This window comes from Theobroma umbraticum, unplaced genomic scaffold (assembly GCF_002168275.2).
Source record: "Theobroma umbraticum cultivar Fairchild unplaced genomic scaffold, ASM216827v3 scaffold_30.0, whole genome shotgun sequence".
NCBI classification, from domain to species: Eukaryota; Viridiplantae; Streptophyta; class Magnoliopsida; order Malvales; family Malvaceae; genus Theobroma; species Theobroma umbraticum.
The window spans coordinates 7546217-7566342 of NW_018397254.1; the positions used below are offsets into that span (position 1 = coordinate 7546217).

At 35.1% G+C, this 20126-nt stretch overlaps 3 protein-coding genes and 1 pseudogene across 6 annotated transcripts; all 4 read left to right on the forward strand.

Annotated features, from left to right (window-relative positions):
• Positions 1–3039: 3039 nt before the first annotated feature.
• LOC110425256 (peptide methionine sulfoxide reductase (Protein of unknown function DUF829, transmembrane 53)) lies at positions 3040–7924 on the forward strand. The gene is made up of 7 exons (XM_021440121.2): positions 3040–3400; positions 4127–4184; positions 4289–4369; positions 4480–4515; positions 5756–5995; positions 6077–6218; positions 6762–7924. Exons 1-7 carry the CDS (start codon positions 3225–3227, stop codon positions 7241–7243), a joined length of 1215 nt encoding a protein of 404 aa, XP_021295796.1. The 5' UTR covers positions 3040–3224; the 3' UTR covers positions 7244–7924.
• Positions 7925–8298: 374 nt separating this feature from the next.
• On the forward strand, positions 8299–11605 carry LOC110420576 (B3 domain-containing protein Os01g0234100-like; annotated as a pseudogene). Its single transcript, XR_016351626.1, has 6 exons — positions 8299–8635; positions 9255–9286; positions 9394–9589; positions 9703–9909; positions 10323–10413; positions 10531–11605. The product of XR_016351626.1 is annotated as a B3 domain-containing protein Os01g0234100-like (transcript).
• A 1108-nt stretch (positions 11606–12713) lies between these two features.
• Positions 12714–16239, forward strand: LOC110415615 (B3 domain-containing protein Os01g0234100-like). 3 transcript variants are annotated; one of them, XM_021427329.1, is made up of 6 exons: positions 12714–12931; positions 13033–13120; positions 14382–14489; positions 14592–14798; positions 15080–15170; positions 15317–16239. In XM_021427329.1, the coding sequence occupies exons 2-6, from the start codon at positions 13052–13054 to the stop codon at positions 16066–16068; spliced, it is 1227 nt and encodes a 408-aa protein (XP_021283004.1). In that variant the 5' UTR covers positions 12714–12931; positions 13033–13051; the 3' UTR covers positions 16069–16239. The 3 variants fall into 3 exon arrangements, with proteins under 3 accessions (XP_021283004.1, XP_021282996.1, XP_021283010.1); XM_021427321.2 differs by having other exon boundaries at positions 12715–12931; positions 13029–13120; XM_021427335.2 differs by lacking the exons at positions 12714–12931; positions 13033–13120 and adding an exon at positions 13138–13707 and having other exon boundaries at positions 14244–14489.
• Positions 16240–17060: 821 nt separating this feature from the next.
• Positions 17061–19897, forward strand: LOC110425630 (B3 domain-containing protein Os01g0234100-like). Its single transcript, XM_089785031.1, has 7 exons — positions 17061–17099; positions 17265–17342; positions 17839–17870; positions 17959–18115; positions 18206–18412; positions 18791–18881; positions 19068–19897. The coding sequence occupies exons 1-7, from the start codon at positions 17061–17063 to the stop codon at positions 19769–19771; spliced, it is 1308 nt and encodes a 435-aa protein (XP_089641157.1). The 3' UTR covers positions 19772–19897.
• Positions 19898–20126: the final 229 nt, after the last annotated feature.

Here is a 20126-nt window from a genome sequence, read left to right on the forward strand (position 1 = left end):
ATATGCAATGAAAACAAAAAAAAAAAAATTGCCGAGGAGTTGAGTGACAATGTGACAAAGTTGCAAACTCTGTTCTTTTTTTTTTTATTAATTAATTAATTTATTGCATTCTTGGTCAACCTTGAAAATGGACCCATTTTTTTTTTCATGTTTTGCATTACAAAAATAAATATAAAATATATATATATACACACATACTAATGCTGCAAGTGACAACAACTCCCAAGTGCCATGGCCTGCAAAAGCAGCAGGCCAGAGAGAAAGCTGGCAATGAAGTATATCCAAGGCGTCTAATGCCAGCGTATGCCAAGTGGAAGGGGTTAAAGTGGCTTAAAAATTATTTATTTAGTACAATTTGTTTAATAACCATAAAATCACTTTCAAACTTTGCGAATAATTCATTAACTCAACTCAACTTAAAATTCTCTTCTCTGTTTTTGCATTCAAAAGGGGAAGGTGGTACAACCGTTTGTAGTGAAAGTGTCCAAAGTAAAAGAAAACAGGGCTCCCCCAAGCCCTAAAGTTCTGACAGACCGTTGGGCCTCATTCCCCACGTACGTGAACCCATGCACTGGAGCTTGTCGTCAATGGTCCCGTCGGACCATTATATAGCCTGCTAATGCACAGTGCTAATACTATATTTTTATGGAGTGCCGAAAATGAAAATTAAATAATAAATAATACATAAAAAAACATGATGTCACGACAGATATGAAAAGAAAAAAAAAAAGAAAACAGTGTTTAAAGCTTGGTTCTCCCAACAACTGAAAATTGGAGTACTATTTTGACATCAATAATGTGAAAGTCCAAGAAACGTGTCATATCAGAATAGCGTACATTGCCTCATTTTTTTCATTCAAATAAGAAATTTGTACTTATTTTTGGATGTTCAGCACTCTTCTTTATCTCCACAAATACCTTATCCAAACTTTTCTAAACTAAATAATGCTGCTGCTGCTGCTTAATTTCAAAGTATATATTGAAACTAAAATTCTCATGTTTTTATCTCGACAATGGAAAGACATATTTCTATAATTGTTAATTATTAACGTTTAGATAAACGTCGAAATAATATTTTAATTAAGTTAAATATTAATCTTAAAAGTTTATTTAGTTAAAATAAAAATATAAAAATTTAATCGAATATAATAAAAAAATAAAGACTTATATAAACTTTCTTAAATAATTTAAGGACTTATTTAGATATTATATTATAAAAAAATTATTCACACAAAAACATTATAGAAACATCAAAATTAAATTTAAAAATGATATTTAATATGCGATTATGTTTTTTTATTTGGCTCTCCGTGCTTCATATTTCTTACAAGATGTAATCTTTTATTTTCCAAATCATAAATTGTTTGATTAAAGGCATAATTTTCAATTCATTGTATAAAGTATAATTTTTTATAAAAACTTGTATTAAAAACAAAGAAAGAAAATTAGTTTTTAAAATTATTTGTAATTACTATCAAATTAAAATTTAATTATTTTATATTATAATTCACTTACGTAGTAAGTTTATTAAAGTTTATTTTGAATTCAATTATATATTGACTTTGAGACAATGTAATAAATTATTTAATTAAAATAAAGTAATTACCATTGGCGTGAAAAAAATTTAGTGGTAAATAAATGGATTAAAACAGAAAAAATTGGAACAAGGAGAAAAAAAGGATATATAAACAAAAAGAGGATATTTTTAGTTTTCAATAAAATTTGAATAAATATTAATTTGACTAATGGTATTTTAATATCAACTACTTTTTAAAAAGAGATAAAATGTATTTTCAAAACGGATGCGAAAGGTTTATTTTCAATAAAATCTCATGCATGACAATTATTTTTTCTAATTTAATAGCATATAATTTAACATACTTAATGAATAATTAATTTATAGTTTAAACTTATTAAAATTGAATTTGATAGTAATCAAAGGTGATTTAAAACTAATTAAATATTTCAATCATATTTATAACTAATTAAATATCACAATTTGTAAATAAAAAAAGTCTTGAAAAGGAAGAAATAAAATATAAAATGAATAAATAAATAAATAACAAAAAGATATATTTATCTTTTCGTTTAAAAGTAATTTGGGTATTAACATTATTACATTTTCAAAACCAAATATCGAGAAAGTAAGAAGATGTTTTCGTCGTAGGTTGAAACTTAAGATCAACCTCTCGTGGTCTTGAGCTGTGAAAATAGAGTTTAAGTAAGTACATAAATTACGAGTTCAGGTCCTTAACCCAAAAGACATATATGATAGGTGTATGAAAAACTCATATTAACATTTTACCCCACTCAATTATGCAAACCTCAATTGCTACTTTATCAAATTATGCAAACCCCCATTGCACTAGTTCAAAAAGGAACTTCGAGGGGACTTCATATCAATGAAGATCTAAATTTACTTTGATATCAGTTGTCATGAATCGGAGCTTAAGGCTTTGGTTTGAGAAGGAACGTTGATCTTTGTATCTTTAATGAAAACTTTACATCAATGAAGATTTTGATTTATTATGATATTATTTATTACAAGTCGAGAGTTAAACTCAACTCCGTACAAAGGATTTGTTTTAATATCATTCATCACAAGTCGAAACTTAAGTTCAACTCCGTGCAACGTTAAGCATTGAAAATAAAATTTAAATAATTTTATAAATCATGAATTTATATTTTTAATTCAAAAGACATAGTTTAATATATGATGAAAGATTCATATTTATATATTCAAAATCTATCTTATCTCTCATTCACGTTAGATATGTAATATTTTTTAAATTAATAAAAATAAATATATATTTTTTATTATTTTATCCTAATAGTAATTATTCAACTTTTTAGAATACTTAACATTAAGTACCAATGGGCTTAAGCTTCAAGGTCGCGACCCGAAATGGACGGCCAATTCCCATTCCGTTACGCCGAAAGCCAAATCGACCTTCCGGCGTCATTCGTTCACCTAAATCCGGTGCACGATAAAAAACCTTATCCTAAAATGCGCCGCGCTGCGTAATATCCAACGTGGCATATGGCATCTTTACAGCACCTCCTGCTCCACCAATATCACATAATTTTTACTCCACAATAAAAAAGAAAAGGAAAATCCCGATGAGAATTCACCAACTAAAATCTTGTTTAAGTTCTTGATAACTGGGTCGCGAAAATCGTTGGAACCGGAAAAGGAAACCTAGGAATTGGGAAGTCTTGAAGATATGATGGGCGGTGGAAGTGTGTATTGGGGAAGGAAAGAAGAGAGTAAAGAAGTGAAAGGAATAGTGGTGATATTTGCTTGGGTTTCGATTCACGACAAGCACCTTCAAAATTACGTGGATTTGTATTCGTCTCTCGGTTGGAATTCCCTCGTTTCTCGTGCCGATTTTCTCAACGCGTAAGTTTCTTTCTACTTCAGTTTGGTTATTGAGGAAGTAATTTAGAGTGGGTTTAGCTTAATTTAGCTAATAAATATCTAAATTTTATCATAATTTGGACGATAATTTCATAGTTTCTTTTGTCTTGTTGGTGGTTCTCTGGTCCAGGATTCTCATAAAATGGGTGTTTGTAGGTGAGCTTGTGCTTCTATTTTGATGTTTGAAGTTCAATTAGAGTGTTTTTTGGCTTGTTTTTTTTTTGTCCTGGTAATGATTGTGATAATAATTGGCTTATAGGGGTGTGGAATGGGATTAGGGGAGTATTATGCCAAGGAAGGGTTCTAATTGTTTGCGGAAAAGAAGCCCGAAGCTGTAATCTTAGTTATCGAGGAAGGGAAGATAGAAGATTTGGGAAAGTAAGGACCTCAGCAACAAGTTGTTTGGTCTGGGGTTGGGGCTGTTCCCAAAATGATGGCTTAAATGAGTGTTCATTACTGCTATGAAGAATGAATTGCTCGCTTACATAGAACACATAGAAGATGTGCGATGTCGGGGAGGAGTGGTAGTTGTGTGTTGTATAAGTTATTTGTGGGTTTGTACTGATTAGAGATTTTGGCATTTGTGGATGGTATTTGTTAGATTTTAGGATCTTGAGCTTGGCATTTCTTTGCTGCACTTTTAGCAAGATGCTTTTTCCTTGTTTTCTTTTTATGTTTTTAAAGTTTCATGTTATATTCTTTATGCAGATATTATCCTGAGAGGGCTATGTCCTTAGCATTTGTTCTTCTAAATGAGCTTGTTGAGGTCAGTTTCATTAAGGTTTACTATCTCTTAAGATGTCTTAAAATTTCAGTTGGATGTTCAAGAAAATCTTAAACTTAAAATACTTGTTGGTTTTGGGTTTGCAGGAGCTAAAGATTAGAACTTCTCCTGTAGTCTTTGTTGCTTTCTCTGGCAGTGCTAAGGCTTGTATGTACAAGGTTTTTCAGGTACATTTATTGAAACTTTAGGTCTTAGTTCAATTCCAAATGATTCGGAAACTTTTTGTGCTTTTATTTCCATTGTTGCAGCTGAAATAATTTTTCTATGTTTGATGTAGATTATTCAGGGAACAGGTGAAAGTCAGCTTAATCTGGTATCCTTTCTCTCTCTCAATTACTTTAGTGACTTACGAGTTAAATATAATCTTGTTGTAAAATCTCTACTTTTAGAAAGGGACAATGTTACATTAGGCTGTATGCATGGGAAAATATCTAATGTGATATCTATACTAAAAAATAATCAATATGGTAAAAAGTATTCAATGTGGTGCTTGTACTTGAACTTTCATTGTGTTTATCAGTGTGCCCCTACGCCCAAAATTTTTAATAAAATTTACTTATGTCCCAATAGGACAATCAGAAAGCTCCATGGTGCCAAGCGAATGCCACTTCACTTTATAGGTCAATGATTAGGATAGACATATGGCGAACCAATTGGTTAAAATTTTAAACTTTTATTCTTTAAAAAATAAAATTTGGAATTTTTAAAAATAGTTTTTTCTATTTTTCAAATTAAAAAGCTGAAAATTTTATAAAATAAATTGATATTCTTTTGAAAAAAGACTCAAAAATTTAAAAAATATTTTTTATTTTATGAACAATTAATTTTTACATTTGAAATAGAAAATGCTGAAAATTTTCCTTTATCTATTTTTTTTTAAAATTGTTTTCCTTCTCTCCTTTATTTCCTCTTCTCTCTCTCCTTCTGCATGTTGCCTGAATCGGGCCATCATGAACTGAGATCTAGACATTGGAGGCCCAATCTGGTGTCAATATGGCCAGATCCAACTTGATTCAACTTGGAAAATGGCTTGAAAGTAGTTCATTTTTGGGCTGAACACTGGTCTTTTCCAGCCTGAAATAGGCTGGATCGGGCCATACCTGTGTTGAATTGGGTCTCGGCTGGCCAGATCTGGTTGTATCAGCCTCAAAATGGTAGGGATGGCAGGCAAAGAGAGACAAGAGGATGGAGAGGAGAGAAAAAAAAAGAAGAGGAAATTATTTAATAAAATTTTCTGTTTTTTTTTTTCAAAAAAATAAACTTAAAATCTTTCAATAAATGGCAATCTGCCACCTGTCCATCGTAATCATGGATCCAAAGAGTGATGTGTTATTTATTTGGCCACATGGTGCATTTTGATTGATCCATTCACACGTCATCAGATTTCCTTAAGAGTGTTAGATGTTGGATCCCATTGATAGATAGAATGGAAGTTTTTTTGTAGTACAGGTACCGCATTCTACATTTTCCTATATTGTAGTGGCCAAATGTGACATTTTCTGTTTTAGAAATTAAACTGAAGTTTTGTTGTTAATGTTTTTCATTTTGTGAAGGAAGGAAACCAGTTGGTTAGAAATTGTGTTTCTGGACAAATCTATGATTCTAGTCCAGTAGATTTTGCAAGTGATCTGAATGCCCAATTTGCTTTGCATCCCTCCATACGCAAAATGCCTGGACCATCAAAACTTGTTTCTTGGATTGCAAAAGGTGTTACTTCTAGTCTGGATGGTCTCTATCTAACTGGGTTTGAGTCTCAACGTGCTGAGTATTGGCAGACCCTTTACTCCTCAGTTGTGAGTTTATTCATTCCTGTAGCTTGTTAAGTTGTTTTGGTTTGTTTCCATCAGTTAATTTTTCCCTCTCCTCTTTTGTAGGACTTAAATGCTCCATATCTCATTTTATGCTCAGAGAATGATGACCTTGCATCATATCCAGTTATCAGCAATTTTGCTCAATGCTTACAAGATCTTGGGGCAGATATTAAGGTTGTGAAGTGGAATGGCTCTCCTCATCTAGGTCTGTTCCAAATCATGTTTGGTTTATTATTACTAACAAGTATTGTTGACTTTCATAAATTATTATCAGTTACCATATATAAATATCAGGAGTATCTGCACATACTATATTATGGTTTTTTCCTTCAGCTGAAATGGAAAATTCTACTCATTCAGCAGACCCCTAAAGTAGACTAGCCATGTTTGGCGATTGTGTTTAAGATCTAGTTTTGGGTATTTATCTAGTCTATTCAGCTGTAGGGCTGATAGCTAAACAGGACATCTACGACATCAACCCCATATCAAGGGCGTTGATGAGACTAAATTGGAGACATAACATCTTATGTGCTCAGTTAATAAGAATGTAAAGGGATAATCAGCTGATTTATTGTAATAACAGCTCATTTTATGTTTTCTTGTAGATTTATGAAAAGCTGAGGTTGCCTCACTCTAAATTGAGAGCAAGTAGCTGAGCATAGTCTGTCTTTGTACTTTTAAAATGTTTAGTTACTTCTGTGTTTGTGACACATGAAAAATGACCTAATCTCATGCTTTGCTATTACAGAACACTACAAGTATTATCCTATCCAGTACAGGGCTGCTGTGGCTAGTTTTCTTGAGAAGTCGACTTCAGTTTATTCCCATAGGATCCAGAAATTTCGAGAAAGAAATGGTATGCATGATGAGATCTCTGAGTTGATCTGTGACCTGCAGAAAGCAGCAGTCAACTCAAACCAAAGCCTTAGGAGAGTTGCTCTTGGACCTAGTGACCACTTTTTCTTGCCAAGTTCGGCTGAATATCGCAATGATAGAGAGTCGGCGTCTCTACAAGATGAACAAAGAGAAAGACTAATCTCTCTGCCTGCACCCCCGAGCATCAATGCTCATGGTGTCCTTGGCCAAATTCTCTTTGATGCTTGTGTTCCGAAGAATATTGAAGGTTGGGACATTAGATTTTCAGGTTCTGTAAAAGGACAGCCATTTGCATCTGCTCGTAGGCGTTCACCTTTCCTTGGTATCAAGTGTAATCGTCGTTCGAAATTGTAATGTCTCTTACATATTGAATTTGAGGGGAATCAGGTCGGCGTGGATGCTGTCTAGAGAAATTGCAAGCAAAACACTCCCATCTAGATGGTGTATTGAACGTGAGGTTTTTGGACATTTTGTGGAAAATTGTGTCCTTTTGTTTGTGATATAATCCTCTGGCAAGGAGTATACAGGTAGTATAGGAATATGAACATATTTATTGTATGAACACATATGTACAGGACTTTTGCCATGTATGAAATTGTACAGATGATAAGTTGACAGTTTATCTGCGTCTAAGAAGCAGTCATGATGATCATCAGATGGAAAGCCCTGGAAGAAAGAAAAAGGTCATCAATTGGGCTTGGATTTGGAGGGTTTCCAGATGTAAATAATAAAGCATGAAGTTCTGTACAAAGATGTCATCTTCCCTCCTTCCCTCCGCAAGTACCAAATAATCTGCACGTAGAGGCTCATAGTAAAGAATTCAATTCGTTTCTTCATTTATTTTTTCAGTCAACTTGAGTAGTCTCAGTTGGATCTGAACATTTAAATGCATATGGTAGCGATTTTGATTGATTTTACTGTCTATTGTGTTACCCTTTGTAAATTTAACTGAGGCCTTTACCCCCTCCTTCCCTTGCACTGTAGATTAAAGATGTTGGTAAGTCATGATGGCCGTGTATCATCTCTCTTGTTACATTTTCCTTTTCTATCAATGTCTCTCAGCTGCAACGTAATATTCTGAGGTGGCCTAACGTATGCTCTACAATTACCTTATATTAATTAGTGAAAGCTACACTTCAAATTCTTTCACCTTTCTTCTTCATTTTACCACATGCAAATGCTGCGTACCATATCAGCAACGTAGCAAATGTTAGATCCTTGAATTTGATTGATTAAAATGGACGGCCCAGATACCTCTCACACAATTTCCCATCCAAAGTCCCAAACGGAAGCAAGGCCACACCGTAGCCTCTGTAGTGTCTTGGTAAATTTGAGCCTTTATATCCATCCTTAATCCTTTGTAATATACTTGATAAATACATGTATGCATTATGCACGAAGATGAAAGAGTGACAGTGAGTGGTCATAAACAGAAATTTGGGTCTTCATTATCATTTTGCTAACCCACTTGGATCGAGGTTGGAATAAAGGAAAAAAACAAAAAAGAAAAAAAATGGGAAAGCAGGGGAGAAATTAATAGAGGCATTGTGGCATTGATGAATGACGATGGACATGAAAATGAGAGTGAAAGAGGAGGAGGAGGAGGAGGAGGAGCCCACGCAAATGCAGCAAGAGTCTTCGGCTGGCGAAGAAGAAGAAGAACATCTGCCCATTTCTCAACTTTTTCAGCTCCTTAAACAACGCCAACACCAATCTCTTCTTTCTTCTTCTTCTTCCATGTCCATGGTATCCTCTCCCTCTCTCCACGTACATAAAACGTGTTATGCTACATAACATACTCTGCCATGTGCATGTAAGTATGTATGGTTTTGTACGTAGCTAATAGAGAAAGGCCTGTTTGATCCAACCATCAGAGACTATTTTGCTCCCCATTTTGTAATGTTCTTCTTTTTTTTTGTTTATTGTTATTGGTGGTGATCTCCAGCTGCTTATCTGCTGTGGTTTTCTTTTCATGTAGCCGAGGTTTTCATGTTTCCTTTTCCATTTTCCTTTCAACTACGTGATCATACCTGAAAAACTACTCTAAATATCGGAGAACCACCAGAATGTTATATGGACTAAAGCTCGTCTGACGTTCTTCATCTTATAGTTTTGCTTGTCTAGTGTTTGCTTTAGGAGCCATATATAAAGTGCAAAAAATTTTAGCCATTAAAATGCTTGAATGCATTTGGAAATTGATACCCAAAACCAGAAGCCAGATTGGAATTGGTTTCTCCCTTGTGTGGCAAGCTGAATTCGTGCATGAATCTGGCTGGTTCATTCTATCGTATTTTTGGAGTATCCCAAAACCTAAATTGATTTTAATTCAAACCAAGGAATAATGGGTAATTGGTTTCTTGAGCAGGAAATTCATGATTATCCTCAGAAGGCTGCAAGGTTGGTAAATTAATCGGTAACTTTTTTTTATCTATTCTCAGTATTGTACACAAATTTGCTTCGTCTTTAAGTACCGTTGATCTGGTTCGTCTTTGTGGATGCAAAAGGAAGAGGCCAAGGGACAAGCGTTCCAACGATCATGTTATCAAGGTTTTGCCAGCTGTCAAAGGGAAAGCGGAAGAGGCTTGGGCGAACTCCTCTGTAAACAAGAGAGCAGAAGAGGTTCAAGCAAATTTACCAGCTGAATTCCCTAGTTTTTTTAAGATTATGATCCCATCAATGGTTTGTGGTTGCTTTTGGATGGTAAGTTTATTTTAAATTTATTCCCCAAGCCTAATAAAGTTCATTTACCAAGCTTATCGAGTCCAGGATGAAATTTTGTGGAATGATTTTCTTTTCTATTTCTTCGCTGCCAGCCATTACCCAAGGAATTCTGCCAACTTCATTTGCCAAGTCATAATACGACAGTAGTCTTGGTTGATGAAGGTGGAAAAGAATACAAAACAAATTTTCTTGTTCAGAGGAGGGCGCTGAGTGGTGGGTGGAGGAAGTTTTCCCAAGAACATGGTTTACTTGTTGGGGATGCTTTAGTTTTCCATTTGATCAGGCCTTCCAAATTTAAGGTATTGCCTCTCATACTTTTCTCCATTATTGCATTAACAATTAATGGATCAAAGGCATTCAAATGGTTGATAAAACCAAGTCATCGTACAATTCAGCTGCCTGTATATTGAATAAAAGTGCACGGAGAAAGACACTGGTGTGGCAGTTTTAGCCCATGCTTTTTTGTTTCTTTTTTATGTTAGTTTAGAAGAGGAAAGCTTAACTCTTATTAATGGACTAACGGCAGAATAATTTTTCAAATCGGAACATTTGTTTTGCCTAATAAAGACCCACAGTGTATGAGGATGCCAACTATACATATTGGCTGGAGCAGAGCCTAATCCCCATACTTGTAATGTGCGATTTGTGGATGTGATTAAAGTTGTTGGCTAGTTCAACTTTTCCATTAACTCTTCCTTTGTCAAATTTGCAGGTGTATATTTTGAGAGTGAATGGCTTAGGTGAAGCGGACGCAGCTCTTGGCCTACTCAGATTAGAGACTAGTGCAAAGAAGACATGTATAAGTAAGTCATTTACTTATCAGCTGTTCTTCGTTAGCATTCATGTGTAGCCCCACAAAGTAGATTCAGTTTGATTATTTAACTATTATCATTAACTGGAAACTGAAAAAGATTATGCAGGAAGGAATAATGCAGAGCCTTTTGCCCAAGATATTAATCAATACGAAGTACACAGGAATAGCTTGTCTTATCCTAGTGCTGAAGAAAATCAATCGGACAATGGCAGTTTTGATATTGGCTCCTGTGAAGTGGAAGGCATTAGGTCATCACCAGAAGCAAATGCTGAATTCAAACAATAGGTACTGAGAAATTCGCTATTCTTGTGAATAGCTTGGCCCCAGATTCTAAGCTTTCTAAAAGGATTAAGACAAAATATTTATGAGCTCTGCTGTTGCCAGAAATCATATCTGCATGACAATCTTCACTAGAATATAAACAGTACACTGGCAGCTGAAATAATTACTGAGACTGTTAACATTGCAGATGCCATTGGAGCTTCCAAGATTTCCCCACCACAAGCTGATTTTGTGGCTTGGGACAACCCTTTGTGTGGCTTTGAGCTTTTGGGTATGAATGTTGGTGTTTGACGCAACCGGGCGAGCTGGCTTCTGGACCGTGCTTTTGAATCAAAAACACAAGTGAAATCAAGGAGGTTCAAGGAAGCCGAACCTGAGAGAGCTTATGTAGAACAGGACGCAAGGACTCTTGAATTGCAGCTTCTGGAAAAAAGGGGGGAAATGGGCAGGCTGGATGCTGATATAGAGGCATTGAAAGTGAATGCTAGGAGGCATAAGCTAATGTTTTGAGGCAGCTGTTAATGCTCCATGGTAATGAGAAACATTTTACCCTGTTGGTATATACCGCATAGTATTAATGTTTAGCATAGGCTTCTTAACTACACCTCAACTATTCATCATTTCATTTCATATAGGAAAAATTAACTGATACTTTTCTCTTTCTTTTTTTTTTTTTCAGCATGGGGAGTTAGGTAGGTTTTGGATATGACCGAACTTGAATTTTTTGAACCAATATTGTACTAATTGGGATTAGGTGATCAATGCAAACTTCAAAGTGGTGGGGGAATTGATAATACTTGAAGATAGTTCATGATTCATAACCATAGTACATACTCTAGTGCTCTGATGTTCCGAATGCACTTTGTAATTGATTTTGTGGGCAGTGTGGAAGATTCTTGAAATACTCTCTTTGATAATGTTGAATAAATTTTTAGGGGATGGGTATCTCTGCAATGGGCCAGAAGTTGAAAATTCAAACTTTATTCATATATTATATAATTTGACAATTTTAAAATTACAAAAAAATCAAGTACACATGGTTAACAAATTTTATATTTGGTTAAGTAATTAGTATATGATTTTTTTGTTCAAAGGGTAAGATTTGAATTTTTTCTTTTAAATAAAAAAAAGTTTTTATTAAAAATGCAAGAAGGTACCAAGATAATTAAAACATAACTAAATACAAAATTCAATTGTTAACCAAAAAATTATTTTAATGATAGTCCTTGCCATGCTTCGCTTTTAGAATAAAAAGTAAATTCATCGTATGTTTGTAACTTTTTAATAATATTTTATTTTTTATTTATAATTTAAACTTTTTTTTATTTTTCAATCATAATTTTTTAACTTTGTTTTAAACTCGTTCATCGATTAATACACTTTTAATTTTTAGATAAATTTTATCATGTAAATGTTCATCAAAATGTCATATGATAAATTGTCACTTTCGAAATTTGATGAAGTATTAACAAATGAATGGATTTGGAATCAATTTAAAAAATTATGAATAAAAAGTTTGAATTTGTAAATCATAAATAAAAATAAAAAATTATGAAAATGTCAAAAACTAACAATTAATGAAATTTACTTTTGAAAGAGAAATCTTGAATTCGAATTTGTGTGCTGGACCATAAAACAAGATTTTGTTTTTTTAACAACAAATTCATGCTATCTTAAGTTTTATTTAAAATATATATATATATATATATGTGCAAAATTGCATTCAAATGATTTTCAAATTCAACCCCCATAATGTTTTTAAAATTTCAAATGCACGTCAAAATTTTATAATGCTAGACATCAAAGTATTCTATAGGACTCCTCCAAGTAAAGCAGGTGTGGTGCACTTGGTTCATTTGAAAGACTTTACAGAGTGTAAATCGGGATGGTTTTCCTTAACCGTTTTTCTCTTTGTCAGCTGAAAAACAAATTTCCGAAACTAATAATCGTCTAATCCACTAATAGCACCTAAACGATATGGTAAATCCATAACATTCCTGAACATCCGACCGAAACATGTCTTAAAACTGAACATCCGCCCTGAATTAATATCTTGAAAGGGGTATCGAGTCTCAACTTGTAGCCTGACCCATTGGATCGGCAGGGCCACTAATTCGCTTCCTTATGTCACGACATAATGAAGACCGAGAAAAAATAAACGGAAAGTCCTGACTCCTGGAAGAGCAAAAACCTGAGCACACTCCAAAACTTCAAAACAGTGCCAGGTTTGCAAATTTCACCTGTTAGCAGGCTTCCCCATTTCTCTCTTCCTTTGTATGTCTGATTCAGGTTACTGATTACTGTGAATCTGTTTGTTCGTAGCAAGATTCTGACAAGTGAAGCCAATGGGAACCAAGATAGAGGAGCCCCAGATTTCTGAAACGTCTTTGGATCCTGATAATGTTAACCCACAAGTAAGAAGATCTTTCTGCCATGCTTTTTCACCTCCTGATGTGAGATTAGTGTCAAATGTTGCTTTTCCTGTTTAGGTTATCACAGAATTATTCCTGGGTTTTGCTTCACTTTTTGTTCTGTTCTTGTTTCAGCTTCTTGCTTTTGCTCTGGGATTTACAGGGTTTGGTGATTCGGAATTTTTTTAAATAGATAGCAAGATATACAAAAATGTGCCCAAAAACCCGTACATGCAGATGGTTCTCGGTCATCTGTCCGATGTCAAGGGCAACTCTACCTCGAGTTCGCTTTCGATTTAAGCAGTAGCTGGATCTTTTCCATTCCCGAGGTTATTGTCGTAGAAACAAGATGGGATCGAAGATCTTACCTAGAACGTCAAAATAGTTTAGCAGCTAAGATAGCTGATGTCCTTCCATATCAATGCCAACTTGAGCGGTATTCTGGTAGTGGGCAATTAGCCATTCCCGGACTTGCTGCTTGATATATTTTCCACTTGCAGTAGCTTTCGCCTTTTCAATTCTGATCGAAATCTAATTGCGTCGCAGTATTTTTGTGTCAAGGAATTATTCAGAGTTCTCCAAACTCAAAAGTGAGTCTCACCTGGAACCTCAGGATTGAACATTGTTCCTGTACCAGCAGCCGTAGCCTGTAGCCAACTACTCCTCCAGTGCACCTTTCTCCCCAATGCATCACTGTTCCCCCTTCCCCTGAAAAGAGAGGGATAAAATATCCATGGACTAATTAATGGAATGCATTAAACAAAGCTCCGTAAGTCTATTATGATTAGAAAAACAGTAAAAGATTGACATAATGTTCTTTCCAATCATGGAGGTTTTGTTTATCTAGGCAAGCCTTGTCAGGTTCTTCTGTTTCTTTTCTGACACTGGGATAGTTTCCACATTTTATACGGATACTTGACAACATTTGTCCAGTAATGTTTAATTGCCATAAACCTATAAGTGACAAATTTAAAGTTGAGCTGATTTGTCTTTGACCGGTCAGCTGGGTTCCGCTGCTAATTTAAATGACCTCCTTCCCAGTTTCTTGAGCATTTTGGTTGGTGTTCTGCTCCATAAGTTCAAATGCTAAAGTAACAGGCAAATTTTTTTGTGCAATCTGGAGCAGGTAGGTTAGTGATATCATCTTAAGTCGTTGGGTTTTCTAATTAACAAGAAGTCAAAGTAGGAGTTGCCTTGTGTTTACTACTTCATGAAATGAAGCTATAAATAGAGGAGATCTCTGATAATTTGTGATCATGTCAAGCCTTCTGTTATGGAGCGAGTGGAGGAGCTTCAAGCAAATCTTGCTGCGGGATTCCCTAGCTGTATGAAGACAATGGTTCGCTCAAATGTTAGACATGGATTTTGGCTGGTAAGCCCAAAATATGTTAGCAAGTCAAACATGAGGTGATATCCATCATTCCAGAAAGCTTTAAATGTTCTAACTTCTAACTCTTATGGTGAGTGGTGACAGCATCTTCCTATGCCATTCTGCAAATTGCATATGCCCAAGCATGATGCAACAGTAATTTTGGAAGATGAAAGTGGGGAAGAATACAAAACAACCTATATTGCAGAAAGGACAGCATTGAGTGCTGGATGGAAAGCATTCTCAGCTGGTCATAAATTAGTTGAGGGGGATGTTCTAGTCTTCCATTTGGTCAGTTCTTCAAAGTTTAAGGTACCGTCTGAATTTTTTCTCCTGTATTTGTATGTCAAAGAATGCAATTCTTGAGAAATTTTTCCTTTCCATCATGTCCTAAACTCTGCAATGGAGCTGGATTGATTAATTTGGATATTGATCGAGCAGACAACACCTTCAGGGTTTTTGTGGAAGCAACGCTTCTCCTCCCCCCTTTTACACTTTTTATTTATTTATTTAATTCTTGTGCATCAAGTGGTCTGTAGATCCTCTGAGGATAGTGGACTTACTCCTTTGTGCCTTCCATTCCATTCTTGTAGGTTTACATTGTCAGAGCATTCAAATCAAACAAAGTAGATGGCAGGTTTGGCTCACTAGATGTGAATGTTGATGCAAAACCAATTAGGTCAGGTATGTTCTTCTCTTTGAACTTCTTTCTTCTTCTTCATTTTTTTATTTTAATTTTTTTTCCCTTTTATAAGCGGGAAGGTTCCCCAACGTTGTTGATCCAATTGTCCTTTTTTCTTGAAATGTTGAACTTGAAACAACAATAAAAGTTCGCATGAAGAGGAGAAAGAGAACCTCTAAGAGGGCCAAGTGTTTGGAGCTTCTTCCACTCAATCATGCACAAGACAATGTTGAAAATAACAGCCTGATGGTATTAGACACCAAGAATGAGCGTTTAGTAGATCAATCTGATAATGACAGCAAGGATCTTAGCGCTGGCCTTTTTGATGGTATCAGGTCTTTGGCATCCATTATTGATTTTAATGAGGTCAAAAGCATTGACAGTTTCGTCATCACTGTGAATGGTTCAGGAATAGACTCCGAGCTTTCAGAGTACCATAAAATTAAATACTATGAACTCTGCTGCAGTCAGAACTCATTTCTCCATGATCATCTTCTCAAGAGTATTAGCAGTAAATTGGCAGCTGAAATAATTACTCAGACTGTTAACATTGCAGAGGCTGTTAAAGGCTGCAAACTTTCCACCTTTCAAGCAGATTATTCACTCTGGGACAAGACTCTGAAAGGATTTGAGCTGTTAGGCATGAATGTTGGCTTTCTTCGAGCTCGACTGAACCGGTTGAAGACCCTTGCCTTGGAATTACAGGAGGCTGTGGAGTCAGAGAGGCATAGAGTTAGTCTTGAGCAAGATCACATGAAAGAAGAGAAAAAATCCCTTGAAATGAAGCTTGTGAAACTCAAAGAGGCAATGCATAGGCTTGATGCTGAGATAGAAAACCTGAAAGCGAATGCTGAGAGGCATGAGTTTATATTTCAGGAGGAGGTTAATGCTGCATGGTGATCTTTACCTGCGAGACAGATGATGTCCACTTAATGTAATATATCTATATTCCCTCATCCATGGCATGTTTGGGTCATCAAGACTATATCTGATCATGTAACTTTTAGAGGCAAAATGTTGTAGAAATATCTCAAGTTCTATTTGCATATGACGAGACTTAGTATTGAAAAATGGGCAAGTTTTTCAATCGGGGTACCATTTTACAGTCCAATGTCATTTGATTTTAAGTCTAGTCTAGGTAATGAGTTGTAGGGTATTATTTCCTCTTCCATATTGATTTCTTCTCATTCTTCCATTACAAACAACAACTTTGCAAAACTCTTACAATCCTGATGATTATCAGTATACCAGGAAAACTGCACAATGTTTCACATACATTCATTGCACAAGTATTTAATTATTTGTGAACATTTGCAATTGGGTTTGCATGATTTAACATTTTTTATTATTATTTTTTGTATGAGGATTGAAATCTTAAGTTTGAACTTTTCGCTGTTTCCTGTACCTTTCCTATATATATATATATAAAGGAAAACCTCTCAATAAAAATAATTAATTTCTCATCTTTCAAAAAAAAAATAATTAATTTATTACTAATATTGTCAACAATTTTTACCATTTAATCCACTAAAAATTATATTAAACTTGACAAAAAACTTCTATTTTATATATGAAAGGAAGCCTTAAAACGGTTTCTACACTTGACTAGTTATAATAAAAGAAAACATAATTAGACATAACACGAAAGTAGATAATGTTTTGTTTAATAATTTAGACAAAATTGATTACAATTTAATACCCAATCTGATAATTGATTAACAGATTTCAAATCAAACGGGCTTTTCATCTCTTTTCCTCTTATTTACTTCTTAAAAGTTGATAGACTTTAATTAAACAATATTTTTCAATTCAAATTTTTGGTTAAATTCAAAATTTCCAAATACCCCAAATATAGCTTTTGAGTGACTGTAGCACCCACCCTTTACCAGGCCATGGCTGTTTCTCCGAAACAGAGAATAAGCCCCGTCAAGGTCTCTTTCTCTTATATCCAACCATCATTCATGCATACATACATACATGAGCATCAGTCACAATGTTTTATGTATGCATGTATTTTTATACGTATGTATGCGATGGTACCATGCATGTTTTTGTAGGAGTATCCGGGTGTGTAACAATTTTTTTGCTTATTTCAGGCTAAGCGACGAAGGCCACCCAAGATCAAGTTCTTTAGGAAAAAGCTTTCAGGACTAGACAAAAGGACTCCTAATCAAGTGAGCCTCATATATCTCATTTACCCTTTTTTTTATTCTGTTCATTTTGTAGTTTCTTTCCCTTAATGTTGTAGACTGTGAAGTTACTAAGCAATACGATGATCTCATTGTTGAGTTTTGAAAGAAAAAAAATACCAACTTCTTAACTGAGATGGACACAGGATGCAGCAGCACCATCTGAAAATCACGCCCTTTGACTGTTTTCTGCTTTTGAAAACAGGGAATGTGTAAAGGACTGGGTTTTTGTAAAGGAAACTGAAAAGGGCTTAGTGAATCTGTAGAAAGTTAAAAGGACCCTTGTGCTTGATATTTTATTTTGTAAAACCAACTCTAGCTTCCCACAGGAATGATCTAGCTTCAATCATGTTATTCCATGCTGTTCCTAATACGCTACTTTTGCATTTAAGCTTCCTTAAGGCAGTCTTTAGACCTAGACTCAGACTCTCAGCAATGTGTATGGTTAACTGATGAAGAAATTTTGTGAATCTTTTGACAGTTCGTTTCTCTTGGAAAGGAGAAGGCCCAACGGTAGTTTAATTTATTTCGAAATACTTCTTTTAAACATTCTGAAATTACATTGTATTCTGATGATGTTGCCTCTATAATTTCCTCTCAGCCATAAACGGAAGAGAGTTGATGACATGTATGAAAATGATGAAGTCAAGTCTGCTTTAATGGAACGAGCGGTGGAGGTTCAAGCTAATCTATCATCTGAATTCCCTAGTCTGATTAAGTACATGCTCCCATCACATGTTACTGGAGGATTTTGGCTGGTATACCTCAGTTTTATCGATGCTTTTGTAATTTGGACTACGTCTGCATTAGAATATTGATCTATAGATGTTCAACTTTTCAAATGGCAGGGTCTTCCCAAGGACTTTTGCTTGAAGCATTTGCCCAAGGAGGACAGAATGATTGTTTTGGAAGATGAAGAGGGGATAGAGTTTCAAGCAAAGTATTTGGCGGAAAAGACTGGTCTCAGTGGTGGATGGAGAAGGTTCTCCATTGCTCACAAATTACTGGAGGGAGATGTCTGTGTCTTTCATTTAATCAAAACCTCCAAATTGAAGGTAATTGTTTGAGCCATCCTATTCGTTACATATCTGGCATTTTATTTGATTCTCCTATGATTGCCTGTTTCAGATTGTTGTTTTTAATAAATTTTATGGAAGGACAAATTGAATGTACCAAAAAGCTATCTGTTTACTTTTCTGATCATAAATTTGCATGAGAAGTACATATTGCTAATTTTGCATGGTATAATTCTTGATTGTTTGGTTGAATTTTTAGACTTGATCTTTCTTGAGAAGTAGAAGGGGCCAACTCAGGCTTTGTGCTCCGAGTATTGATATTCTGTTTCCAGTTATATTTTCACATGTTTTAGAGTGGATGAAACCACCACATGTTTAAATCTTTAACCATCTGCTTGATTACCTGCATTCATTTAGGTGTACATTGTTAGAAGCAAAGGTTCAGATGAAGTGAATGTTGCCCTTGGCCTTCTGAAATTAGAGTCTTCCACCGAACCAATGGACCTTGGCAAGTCATTTCTATCCCCAATAGCAATTTTTATCTTCTTTATCAATTGTAACTTTCTTGAGAATTATACCTTAATTAAGGTCTCTCAATGATCAGTGAAGGAACCCAAGTTTTGTGAAGGAATAAGAGATGAGTCTTTGGGAAATTATGGGGTGGAGGAAAACAGGATTTGTGTAGAAACAACAGGTAAATCTTTGGAGGTCCTTCCACTGGGCATTTATCCAAAAACTATTCATAACAATGACCCGACACTCTCCAGCACTAATTTGGGACCTACTCCATATCACTCTGAAAATGATAGCGAGGATCTTGGGTCTGAAGTTTTGGATGGAATCAGGTTGTCTGAATCCATTGTTGAGTTTAAAGAAGTGAAAAGCATTGAGAACTTTAAAATTCTAGCAAATGGTTTAATCATAAATTCTGAGCTTGCCAAATATGTTCAAATGAAGTACTATGAGCTTTGTTGTAGTCAAAAGTCATTCCTTCATGATCATCTTCTCGGGGGACTTAACTATAAGTTGGTTGCTGGAGTTATTGCTGAGACCGTCAATATTGCTGATGCCATAAGAGCTGCCAAGCTTACAACCTCCCACCATAATTTTCTAACTTGGGACCAGACTTTGAAATCGTTTGAGGGGTTGGGTATGAAAGTAGGCATGTTACGTTCTCGATTGGATCAACTGATGAACCTTTCTTTGAAGGCAAAGAGATACCAAGAGGCTAGACTTGAACAAGTTCATGCAAAGGAGGAGAAGAGGAAACTTGAAGCCAAGCTTCTGGAAGTAACTGAGGCACTAAATAGGCTTGATATAGAGATAGGGTCGTTGGAGGAGGAGAATGCTGACAGGCTTGAGCTTCTGTTTCAAGAAAAGGCAAGTGCCCCTTGGTGATAGTGGGCACTTTGTGTTGAACATGAGCCTTTTGTTTTGGAAGAAAGATCCATGTTTCATGGTTATCCATTTTCTGAAAGATCCCGGCTTTCATGCTTTGGTGAGTCTCTTTGTGGATCCCAGGCACAGCAGCAAACAGTATTTTGTGAAGAAGACATCAGTACATGTACTTATATTTTTGTTAGGGAGATAGCTTTTGAATTGCCATAAATCAAAAGTGTGTATTGTTGTATGTTTATAAATCAAAAGTGTTTTAGTGTTTGATGTAATCATTCTGTTTTGCTCTCCCTTTTCTTACCTTTGGAAGTGGATTTTTGTCCAATTTGTTTAGACTTAAAAGACAAATATCCATATC

What these genes read in the sequence shown, in the direction of transcription:
- LOC110425630 (XM_089785031.1), top strand. Translation starts at nt 17,061, where the DNA reads ATGGCTGTTTCTCCGAAACAGAGAATAAGCCCCGTCAAG. An exon ending in GGAAAGGAGAAGGCCCAACG is followed by an intron (nt 17,871 to 17,958) that starts GTAGTTTAATTT and finishes ATTTCCTCTCAG; the next exon opens with CCATAAACGGAAGAGAGTTG. An exon ending in TTACTGGAGGATTTTGGCTG is followed by an intron (nt 18,116 to 18,205) that starts GTATACCTCAGT and finishes TTCAAATGGCAG; the next exon opens with GGTCTTCCCAAGGACTTTTG.
- LOC110425256 (XM_021440121.2), top strand. Translation starts at nt 3,225, where the DNA reads ATGATGGGCGGTGGAAGTGTGTATTGGGGAAGGAAAGAAGAGAGTAAA. An exon ending in GTGAAAGTCAGCTTAATCTG is followed by an intron (nt 4,516 to 5,755) that starts GTATCCTTTCTC and finishes CATTTTGTGAAG; the next exon opens with GAAGGAAACCAGTTGGTTAG. An exon ending in GAATGGCTCTCCTCATCTAG is followed by an intron (nt 6,219 to 6,761) that starts GTCTGTTCCAAA and finishes TTGCTATTACAG; the next exon opens with AACACTACAAGTATTATCCT.
- LOC110415615 (XM_021427329.1), top strand. Translation starts at nt 13,052, where the DNA reads ATGGGAACCAAGATAGAGGAGCCCCAGATTTCTGAAACGTCTTTGGAT. An exon ending in TCAGTTCTTCAAAGTTTAAG is followed by an intron (nt 14,799 to 15,079) that starts GTACCGTCTGAA and finishes CCATTCTTGTAG; the next exon opens with GTTTACATTGTCAGAGCATT. An exon ending in TGCAAAACCAATTAGGTCAG is followed by an intron (nt 15,171 to 15,316) that starts GTATGTTCTTCT and finishes CAACAATAAAAG; the next exon opens with TTCGCATGAAGAGGAGAAAG.